General features: G+C 34.0%; 1 protein-coding gene across 1 annotated transcript; it reads right to left on the bottom strand.

Moving 5' to 3' along the window:
* Window positions 1-5,272: 5,272 nt before the first annotated feature.
* Window positions 5,273-7,382, bottom strand: LOC104611572 (P34 probable thiol protease-like). Its single transcript, XM_010278684.2, has 4 exons — window positions 6,854-7,382; window positions 6,528-6,760; window positions 5,820-5,948; window positions 5,273-5,711 (listed from the first exon to the last, which is right to left on the bottom strand). The coding sequence occupies exons 1-4, from the start codon at window positions 7,332-7,334 to the stop codon at window positions 5,472-5,474; spliced, it is 1,083 nt and encodes a 360-aa protein (XP_010276986.1). The 5' UTR covers window positions 7,335-7,382; the 3' UTR covers window positions 5,273-5,471.
* Between the last annotated feature and the right edge of the window lie 4,874 nt (window positions 7,383-12,256).

Below are 12,256 nucleotides of genomic sequence, written 5' to 3'. Positions count from 1 at the left end.
ATTTCTAATTTAAAATTTTATTTATTAAAAATAATACTATTATCTGAATACATTTTGGGATTCAGGTCCCCACGAGGAATCCATCCCCGTCGGGGATCGGGGGTGGGGGTTAATTTTAGAATCGGGGTTGGGGACGGGGAATATGATCCCCATCCCGTTGTCATTCATACACACTTTATAGTTTTCATTTTACTAAAGCATCCCATATATTTTACAACTTATTTACTTAATCAACCTTTCATTAAGGAGTGTTTTTTTTTGCCATTAGGCCCATTATTTTTTATTCCAAAAATACCCTTAACACTTTTTTGTATAAAAACAAAATTGACCAAATATAGCCAATAGAGTGGTTACCTGTGGCTTATTAAGGGCGGAAATGGTATTTTTTATTTTTATTTTCTTTTAATTAAATTTATTTAAATGAACATTAGGGTTAGGGATGGCAATTTTCCCCATCCCCAGCAGGGACCCGACTTCCCTGATCCGATGGAGTCGGGGATGGGAATTGTTTAGGCGGGGCGGGGACGGGGACGAGGATTAATAAGAATCCCTGATCGTGGTCGGGGTCGAGGATGGGAATTGAGGTCCCAGCCCCGCCCTAACCCCGATTATGCATATATATATATATTATTTATATTATATATATATATATTAAATATATATTATTATATTATTTATATTTTAAAATATTTGTTTATTTTAAGTAAATTTATTTTTCAAATAAATACTGTTATATATAAAAAATTTCGGGGATTCAGGTCCCCACGGGAACCCATCCCCGTTGGGGATCGAGGACGGGGTTACTTTTATAATCGGGGTTGGGGATGGGGATTATGATCCCCGCCCCGTTGCAATTTCTAATTAGGGTCAACATTGTCATTTTCCATTCTCATCTATTGGAAGATTGATTAAATTAGGGTCAACATTATAATTTACAATTGATTAAATCCATTGCAAATTATAAGTTGTGTTTTAGTAAAATGCTAATTATATGGTAGATTTTAGTAAATCCATGAAAATGTAAGGGGTATTTTAGAAAATGGCATTTTCTATTATTTAGATTTTGCTTAATAAATCCCGTGCATCCTGTATATATATAGATAAGTTGACGATAATAAGATGATAAGATGAGTTTGCTGATATATCGACAGTGCTACGTAGGGAAAGGGAACTGATGGGTTACGTAACTGCATCTTTATCCCCAATATGCATCCTCAAACAAAATGACTTGGAAATTACATGTATCTTAGAACAAAGATGGAGAAATCGAGGAGTGAGATGCCTTGGTGAGAATATCATCAACTTGATCCTCTAAGGAGATGAACTTTACCACTAGCTTCTTTTTTCTAATTAAATCACGTAAGAAGTGGAAATCAACTTCTACACTAAATGAGAAGATAAACATGTTGCCCCAATGTCACCACACCATGCAACCGGGGGTACATTTAGAGGAGAATCCCAAATCGGCCAAGAGAGATTGAATCCATGACAACTCCATCACTAAGTTTGCTAATACTTTGAACTCAGCTTTTGTGCTTGAGTGGGCTATTATAACTTGTTTTCTTGCACTCCGTGCAATGAGATTGGATCCCAAATACACATAGTATTTTTCAATGGATTTACAATTGTCTAGACACCCCACCTAGTCAGCATCATTATAGGCACGCAGGTGGAGAGAAGATGAGGGAGTGAAGTGAAGTCTAACAAGTCAACAACCATTGTTCCCTTAGGCTGTATTTGGTTTGAAGGAAAAAGTAGGGAAAAGAAGGAAAAGGTAGAGAAACCTATACAAACATAACCTTAAGGTATTGAAGAATCTTTTTGACAGCAGACTAGTGAGCATCTGTTGGTGAATGAAGAAATCTGCAATCTTTGTTGATGGAGTAAGAAATGTCAGGCCTAGTGATTGTAACATATTGTAAATGCTAACTCTCACCAATTTGGTTGTACACCTTTCCTTTTAGTATATATATATGTATATGTATACAGAGCTAACATGTATAGATAACTCCTCCCTTCCAAATGGGTTAATTCTTATAAGTGTGTGTATATATATATATATATATATAATATTTGGATCATTTACCCAAGTCTACCCTATAGTTTTTATTTTATTAAAATACCCCTTATAGTTTGCAACCTATTTATTTACTAAACTTTTCACTAAGAAGTGTTTATTTTTCCATCTGAAAATAGTAATATGATCACCTAAAGTGAGTGGAAAATGTTCAAGGGCATGGGCCCATAATTGTGTATTCCAAAATTACCCTTAACACTTTTTCGTATAGAGAACAAAATTGAACAAATAGAGCCAAATAGAATGTTTACTCATGTCTTATTAGGGCAAAAAATGGTATTTTCATTTTTATTTTCTTTTTATTAAATTTATTCAAATGGACATTAAGGTCAAAACTGTCATTTTTCACTATCACCAATAGTGGAAGGTCAATTAAATAAATAGATTGTAAACTAGAAGGGTGTTTTAATAAAATGCAAAGTATAGGGCAGATTTTAATATTTTAGTATAATTTTTACATGTGACTTTTTTATTTTTATATGGAGCTTAGTTCATTGTTGAGCTCGAGCTCCAAACTCGAACCTTATGCTTTTCTATCGAGTCAAATTTGAATAGCAATATATTTGGCTTGGCCAAGCTCAAACTTATAATAAATAATGGAGACATATATAAGAAGACAATTACCCATATAAAGGAAAAACTAGCCATTAGGGGTTACAGACGCGTTCAATCATGTGACAAAAAGGCATTATTAAGGACCATAGAAAGGAAGTGGCCACTATAGTATATTTTGATTTTTTTTTCTATGGTACAAAGGTGATATGGGTTATCACTTATCTTTGGAGAGGCGTAGATATAAGTTAAATAAAAATTGCTAAATCATTGTATTATATGGTACAATCAACAAAGGGGTAAAATATTGGCTCATAAATAATTCATGGGCTGTTAATTGGAAAGAAAATGGGTACATGGAAATGAAGAGAGATATCGAATACCTTGAAGATTGAAAGCCTTTTTTGAGTATTTCCCCTATAAAATATTGTAGTACGAATTGAATAGAGAGTAATTAGCCCCACTAATTTAATAAACAAAGAGATATGTGATATGCTTATTTATTGGACCAAAGTGAATATTGCACCCCCCTTCCCCCCTAACTATTTCTCATAACCTTTCTATATAAGGTTTTCAAGGCCATATTCATTACTAGTTTATAGGGCGCCTCTTGTTTGGACTGCATAAGATGACCCCCCCACCACTAGACTACATCAAATGAATTCAATATATTTGAGCTTAAAGTTTTATATTGAAGCCCTTATCTTTGTTAATGGAAAATTGTTCCTTATCTTTTGTTGCATTTGAATTGGGTAAATTAAATGTATTTTAGAATTTTAATTGCGAGTCTCTTTGAAGCATAATTGGGTTAGATGGTAATCTTGATAAGTTATGAGTTCTCTGTCGTAGGCAATTCTTTTTTCCCCATTAATGGTCAATGTTTCTTCATGGTATGTCACAATTGAGCTGGACTGTGGTGTTAGTAAGTTATGGTTGCTCTGTCATAAGCAATTTGTGTTGAGATTTTTTCCTAAGTCTGTATTTGGAAACGATGCAAATATGTAGAGTGTAAAATGGTTTATATAAATTGTAAAGTTAGGTTAGTTTTGCATTGAGAAATTTACTTTTTTACCAAACAGATTTTTAGCTGTAATGGATACAAACACGAATTCCAATAAAGTATATGCTTTTTTTTTATCAATAACCCACTTGAATGCAAATTTACTTCTTTTTTATTGATGTACTTTTACATCTTATTATCAATGTAAATATGCATTGGTCTGTCATTTGTTAATGCAAAAATGTAATGTTGCCAAACACAGACAAAAGTGAAGCAGAGTGCAAATTTACCCTGAACTGGAATTTACACTCCATTTGATGAAACATGGTAAATTTGGAGAGAAATTTGATATTTTAGTCATAGTGTTCTTTCTAATATTTGACATAAATAAAAATAAAGGGTTAAATATTTGAAAAATATGAAATATCATGGACTCTTCTATTATATTAGAGTATTTATTTTATATGGACATTTTCTATATGAGATTTTGTTTTACTATGCTTTTTTGCTATTCCTCACAAATTTTGTTTTACTATGTTCATTCAAAAGGGGGTAAATTAAAGACCCCCTCTGGTACCGTGGGGTCGGTGACAAATACCCCCTAGCCATTAAGGGAGATGATGGGAGGTGTTAAATTATCAAAATATTCATCTTAACTTTTGTTATTTTCTTTTTCTCACCTATTTTTGCTTAAACCCTAACCCAAAAGTATCTCTTGTTGCTCCTTCGTTGCTTCTTGCTGGAAAATACTTCTACCATCTAATTGGTGAAGAACTCTCTGTTACACCATCATCGAATAAGGAAAAAAATTCTGGCAAAAATCAATAGAAAAGGAAAATTTCCGATAGCATCTTGAATTATAGTGGAAAACAAGAAAAAAATTCTTGCTTTGATGAATATATAATGAAGACACCATAGTTGTTGTCAAATTGCTATGATGGTACAACTCAATATTATATTTACAAAACTAACTAAATCATAAACTGTTCAAATAAATAAGAAAAAGGGTAGATTGGGGATTTTAAAAATTTTAAACAGTACAATGGGTATCTTTTTCAAAGTTAATTGATAGAATCCTAACGGAAGGGGTTTAAGGGGTGTTTGTAATTTGCCCTAAAAAATTATAAACTATTGTGGGCGTATTCTTAAAAGGAATAGATAAGATGGCCAAATGTCAAACTTCATATTAGCCATTATTTTTTTTCTTCAACTACTATCCTCAAGCTAATAGAACTTTGCAACCTTCTTTATTTGTTATATTACACTTTTTGTCACTATATTTCCACACTAACAACTAGAATATAAACAAAATAAATTGAAAGAAAACTGTAGATTATTCTGTAATCCATTTTCATTTATATAAACGTTAAACCCACATCCCCCTTCAAAAAGAAAAGCTATTTTTCTTTTATATAGAAGCAAATGTAGATAAAAAAAATTACCAATTGAGTTTGTGGCTTGAGCAAATTGAACTTTCCCTATATAGGGAATTGGAGAGATGACTAGCTATCTATTGATTATTTAATAATAAAACTAGACAGAAGAAAAGTGAGCATGAAATAAATGGGGAAGGAAAATTACAATTAACAAATTATATTATTGTATTTTTATTCCGAAAAGATCACAAATTACAATTATTGTTGCATTCTAGAACAACAATCAAATGGTGTGAAACAGCAGATTTTCTAGTGCAAAACTTATTCACAAAAGCCCTGCTTTAATTTCCTTTCTTCAATCAGAATGTCAAACAAAGGAATTAAGGAAAGCAGGAAGCTGCACTAACAACATTACAACAGTAATCAAAGATTGGGGCACTATTTCTTCTTGCCTTAAGTTGGGTGATTAAATGGAATTTTTGGTGGGATAGACAGGCCAAGCATTTATGTTACATACTCCATATATCAATCCAGAGTTTCTCTGAATCAACACGTATCCACCCAACTTCCCCCAGGAAGGTCCCCATGAGTTCTTCACAACCCAGTAATCTATTCCATCTGCCGAGGTTCCATAACCCACTATCAAAACTGCATGATTTACATTTCCTGGTTGGTCTGTTGGGCAACTTTTTCCACTGTAGATCCCCTGCAGATTGATTGATATATTTCTGTTTGTTAGTCACCTCAGTAAAATGAATAGAAAATATTGTGTCCTTGAAAATAGACAGATCATTAAACTGGCTAGTTCACTTACACTTGTGTATTGATAAAAATCCTGTACAACCAAAATTGATACACTGACTGGTTGTTGAGTGACTGCACAAAGGAGGGATTCCTCATCTCTGCCAGCCCATTGATACCCATCGATCTTTACTGCTTTCACCTATATATCATATTGAATTTCAAATGAACAACAAAAGATGGGCTTTAGTTTAATTTGAAAAAGGGTGGTTCTAAAGAAACACTACCATAATATATAATTAATAATCAAGAAACAGACTCAATACAGATTTAGTTGGGTTTGGGTAAGCTTCAGACTTTGTGCTTTTGAGTCCAAAAGCACAAAGTTTTGGGCTCCATGGTTTGGTCAAAAATACTTTGTCTCATTTTTGTATCTCATAGAGTTCAAAAGCAAAAGCTTATCCATGCAAGCAGGGCTTAAGGGAGAGAGGGGTTCAATTCTAGGCTTATATTTGGCAGCAATAGTTTTAACCAGATTTACAACAGGTGCTTCAAAAGAATTCTGTCTGCACTACTGTTGTAAATTCCACATTTCTTTGTGTAAGGATATTGGAATTCGGTGGCTATGCCAAATGCTCATTTTTTGTATTCACAGCCCAAGGTTCAAAAGCAAAAGTTTATCCAAACAGAGATTTAAGGGAGGGGTTAAATTTTACTCTTATATTTGGTGTAGCAACAACTTAAATCAGAATTAGAACAAGTGCTCGGAAAGAATTCTAACCGCACTGCTGTTGCAAACTCCATCTTTGGCAGTATAAGAGTATTGGGATTCAGTGGCTATACCGCCATTATCGATGACCCACTGAAATGCTTTATTCGTCCAACCTCCATTACAACCATAGCTGGTTTTGTCACAGTCCACGAGTTCTTGTTCTGAGAGGCTTGTAAGATTTCCTGTGACTATGGCATTTATTCCCTCAATGGCTCCCGTTGCAGAGAATGCCCAACAACTCCCTACCAATATTCAAAGATTGAAAACTAATCAAAACCAAATGTTATTTGCAAATAACAGAATTAAATGGCACTTATATATATCAAGATGCTTACCGCAAGCTCCTTGATTTTTAACTGGGGTTACAACTCCCTGGCTCCTCCAATCAAACGATGATGGATGTGTACATGTCGTCTTCACTCCCTTTGAAATAGTCTCCAACAGGCTCTCTGTGGGATTGACACTGGAAAGACGAACATTACTGAACTCCTCGAAACTCATGTCTGAAAATTGGTTGAGTCCCATAGTGTGATCAGTTGGACTTCTCTTGGAGTTCCAGTTGATGATGTAGGCTAGGTTGCTCTGAAAGATCTTGAATCTCCTATCCTTCTCTTCTGTGCTTGTATAGACCTTGCCATGTTTCTCTGTCCATCGTTCGAAGATTAACGCAACTCCCTCTTCTATGTCATCAAGATCATATCCCACAAAATCGTAACCCATGATGGAGTATTCACCAGGGATGCCTAAACTCTGGTTGCACATGGACAAGACCCTTAAGATGCATATAACTATCAACTTAGTTTTCAGGCCCTCCATTGCAGTTGCACCCTTGTACAGAAAAATCAATGATGTAGTAGTCTTTATGGTATTATTATTGTTGTTGTTCTTCTATGCTGCTAACTGCCATATATAAATAGAAGAAGGAGATCTAGAGAGAGAGAGAAAGAATGTTGTAACTTTTGTAATACATTATAGCCTTCTAGCACGAAACATCTAGTGCATGAATACTTCCTCTATTGTTAAATAAAATAGTTCTGTAAATTTAATAATGTTTTTAATTAGAATTAATTAAATACTAGGGATCAAATAATAAAGAGCTTTCTTAGATAAACATCACAAGAACAAAATTGTCATCAGTTAGCTTTCATATTAGAAATTTGCTTTCAGTCTTCCATATATATTTCATGTATATAATAGTCCTCCTCTTGTTTTTATAAAAAGATACTACTAGTCTTTCCAAGAGAAGGCAAAGTGGATTACCAAAATAAAGACTGATAGACAAGCCACGGCCGGGCTATTCTAATAGCTTATATATCTTGTTTGGTTTGATAGAAAATAAGGGAGAAATTAACAGAAAAATAAGGGGAAGTTCCTAAAGATTTGCATGAAATTCCTTATGAACTTCCCCCTTAACTTTCTGTTTTTCTATTAAACCAAACGTAGCCTTAGGGTTTGAGTAATTAGAGCAATTTTTAATTATGTGGCTTAATCTGTTATTTAATATGCCAGGCAATGATTTATAGGTGGTTAGATTTTTTTTTATTTCTTTTTTTGTATTTCCATTTTTCTTGCAAGCAACTTCCACCAAACGCCATAAATAAGCAGTCCCTTCAACTGCAAGCAGGAAATAGAAAATTGGTTCAGTTCATTGGACCAAGTAATCAACAGTTTATGTATCTGTTATGTTTGCAAGAGTTTATGTAAGTTAGAAGGAATTAGACATCATAAAATATCTCCTAGGGAACTTTCTGAAATTTTTCTACATGACAGCTTGATGGGCGCCCAAATTGGGCCCACATGTTGCACAAAATCATCTTCAAAAGGCTAGATCTATCCAAAAAGCCCATGCAAGTGTCAAAAGCCGAAAGACTCAAAACCCTTATCGGGTTGCAGTATATAAGGCCATGTTTGGCGCATTTTTCTGTGCAGTCTTTTGGCTGTTTACAAGTTGGACAGACTTTGCCCATTTTGGATTGATTTTGGGAAGTTTTAAATGGAGCTTTTTGTGTCTTTCTCATTTTATTCTCGCATTGAAAGATACGGAAAGATGCACGGAAAGACGCATGGTAGCCAAACTAGCTTCGGGCTACTCAAATCTTCATGCAAAAGTTCAATACATCTTTTAACTGTCAGAACTATTAGAAGATCTTCCTAAAAAGACATGCTAAACGGCCCCTAAGATAAAAAGAAAATGGCAAAGATACTGGATGCTTACATGAACATATAGGCCATAAAAAAGGTATGGTATGATGTGGGCTGGAGAGTGAACATAAAGCCCATAAAACGGTTTCGGAATCTGATGATCGGAGAGGTCACATCCAAAAGGTGGTCATCACCCAATTAGTCAACCCTTTTCCTTAATCACTATCCTTAAAATTGTGGAAACAAGGAAAACAATTTAATTTTCTGATGAATCCTAATGACTTGTGAATGATATGTTTGTTATTACGTTACGGTACTTTAATCAATCTATTAACAAATTTCCAATTGGTTCCTCTTTTGTACTTGCACGCATGAAGTATTTAGATACAATGAGACTCTATCACCACATATCTAAATTTACGGATAAACCTCTGATGCTGATGGAAAGGCACAGGAATAGCTTTGACCAAACACCCCTCTCAACCCATTTGATTGGTTATCACTTTTATGATACAGGTTGATTGGTTATAAGGATCCATTTGGTTCACAGTCAGAGTTAGAATGGCCTATTTCTTTTACCTGTCTAGTTCAGACTAGAGTTGGAATTGGAATCAGAATTGGATGGAATAGATTCTCATTCCCATGGGAGGGGGAAGGAATGGCCATTCCTTCAAATGGGGGAATGCCATTCCACTAGGATTGGGAATGGGATATTCGATTCCACCCAACCAAACAGTTGGAATCGTAATGGACCATTCCAATTCCAATTCCAATTCTGAACCCCTATTCCCACAAACAAAGCAGACCCTAAGGCTATGTTTGGTTTGAAAAAAAAGGTAGGGAAAGAAAGAGAAAGACAAAGAAACCAATACAAGGATTGTAAAAGTTTCCCTACCTTTCCTTACATTTTCCTTCAAACCAAACATAGCCTAAAATTTTTAGTTATCATGCTATTCTGATATCATAGCAGGACAATTCGATGCTCATATAACCTGGGGCATCATTGCATCAAACAACCTATTCGAGCTCTCATTTTAATGATATTAACTTGGCTTTTATTTGTTTATTTGAAGCATGCATGTGGCTTTTTAACCAATCGTCTTTCTGCCTTTTAATTCCTTTCATCTCTATCAAAAAAAATATAAACCTTCTCCTCCCATATCTCACACGTGGTTATTTAATTTTGAATTTAGTTATTAAAAACATAAAAAGTTACAATAAAAACCATTTCATGTCTTAATTTTTTCTAACAAAGTCCATTATTACTCTTTGTAATTAAGACTGTTTACAAACAAGATTCAGATTTAATCCGACTCCACCTCATTTTCTAAAATATAGAAAAAAGTAAAAAGTTAACTACTTTTTTTACTAGTATAATAAAAAATTAAATATGAAATATTGAATTTGTTATATGTAAATTTGTATAGAGTATAAATTTTATATATTATAATGAAATCGTTTTCTGATTTTAATCAGATACGATAGGGTGAAATATGATCAGATCAGATCATGTAACTAGATAATCCATATCTGAGATAATCAGATCGTATGTTAGATTGGATTTCATACTTTTGTAGTTCTTTGACATAGGGGTGGATTCGAGCCTCACCAAGGCAGTACAAGGCTCGAGTTAGAACCTTGAGCTCGAGCTCGATTTGAGTCAAAAGCTCATAAGCTCGAGCTCGGTTTGACTCAAGCTCGATTTGAGAAAAATGTTTTATAAAAATAAAAAATATATATATATATATATATAAAATATTTTTTATTTGATATTAAAAAAATTAAGAATTATAATAATTAGTTATTATTATATATAAAAATAAAAATTTTATATGTATAATATTTTTAGTATATATTATTTTCTATAATTTATTATTATTATGTAGCTATTCGAGCTCGACTCGATTAATAAACGAGCCTATAAATTGGGCTCGAACTCGACTCGAAGCTTGGTTAAAACCGAGCTGAGCCGAGCCCGAATAGCTTGTGAAGAGCTTGACTCATGGCCACCCCTACTTTTGACAGCCCTATTTCTAATAATATCATTCTTAAATCTCTCTCTCTCTCTCTCTCTCTGGGTCAACTTTTGGAATATCTCTCCTCCCCACTCCCCTTAGATATTAAATCCCTCGTTCTCTCTTACCTTGTTGGCTCTCTCTATCTTGACATGGCAGAATTTAATTAGGAACGGGGGGTAGGTTCAGGGATTTATTATATTTTTGTTTTTTTTTTTTTGAAATTTTTGGCTGATGTTTGGCTTGACCCAGTTAGGTTATTATTATTTTGGATAAATTACAAAAACCCCCCTTATATTATGGGTCAGTGACAAAGACCCCCCTTGTAATATGGGGTTAGTGACAAAGACCCCTATACTTTAATTTACAACAAAAACCCCCTAAACTTTAGCCCTTAGACAAAGAACTCCCTCTGTTAGCATTCCATCAATAAATTTTGAAAAGATTCTCATTCAGTGGTTTAAAGTTTTTTAAATGCCAAAACTAGCATTTTCTAATTTATTTTACCATTTTTCTTTAATTTAAGAAATCATCTTACTTTTTTTTACACTTTGCTATATTCATTGTCTTCTCTGTTGAACAGAACTAATTTTCTCTCTAAGTGGACAAAACTCATTCTCTAAGAAATCACGATGTTCTTTCACACATCTCATCTGGTCCAGAGTTGGACCTGACCAATTGTTCCTCATTGCATGCATTCAGTTGGTATCATCACCCTCGAGTCTTTAATCCCAAAGCAAAGGAATTTCCCTTCATCGATTAACCTTTCCTCAAATATGATTTCTACCGGAATAGCTGCCCACAGGCAAAGCATATCATCCGATCCACCGTTCACTAGCGATATAAAACCCAATCTGATGTTGCACCTGCCCAATCTGTGTCACACTCATCTCAAGTAATTATTTCTTATTTAGTTCTTGCAAGCCCTAAGGTAGAGGCCATATCATTGTTATATAAGGTACACCTGAGGAAATGGGAGGTAAAGTGGATAGCTTGTAAGTGATGCAAACGTAAACTGCTAAACTGAATTTCCCATAAACTTAATTACTTTAGTCCTCAAAAATTGAATTTCCCATAGACTTAATTACTTGAGTTCTCAAACACTGAATTTCCCATGAATTGAATTTCTCATAAATTGAGCTTCTCATAGATTGAAGTTTCCCATAGACTGAATTTCCCACAAACTGAACTTCTCTTAAACTAAGGTTCTAATAAACTGAGTTTCTCCTAAACTAAGGTTCACATAAACTGAAGTTCTCATGAACTGAATTTCTATTGAGGTTCTCATAAACTAAAGTTCTAATAAAATGAAGGTATGATAAAGGTCACTCTCATAAGGGTCTCACTCCCTGTTAAAACTATTGTTCTCATAAATTGATTGAAGTTTTCATAATGGTATAGAGTGGGGCATGAAAGGACCATCATAAACTAAAGTCATGCAAAGATTGAGGTTCTCTTAACCTAAACTATCTAATAATAACCACACAACCTAATATGAAGTTTTCATAAACTGAATTCTCTAGTAACCACCAATCCATGAGTACACTGGTTGAGGTTCTCTTAATCTAAACTATCTAACAA

Source organism: Nelumbo nucifera, chromosome 1, assembly GCF_055504915.1.
Source record: "Nelumbo nucifera cultivar China Antique chromosome 1, China Antique-T2T, whole genome shotgun sequence".
NCBI classification, from domain to species: domain Eukaryota; kingdom Viridiplantae; phylum Streptophyta; class Magnoliopsida; order Proteales; family Nelumbonaceae; genus Nelumbo; species Nelumbo nucifera.
Note: the sequence above shows the minus strand (reverse complement) of the source record. Positions and strands in the feature narration are given on the sequence as shown.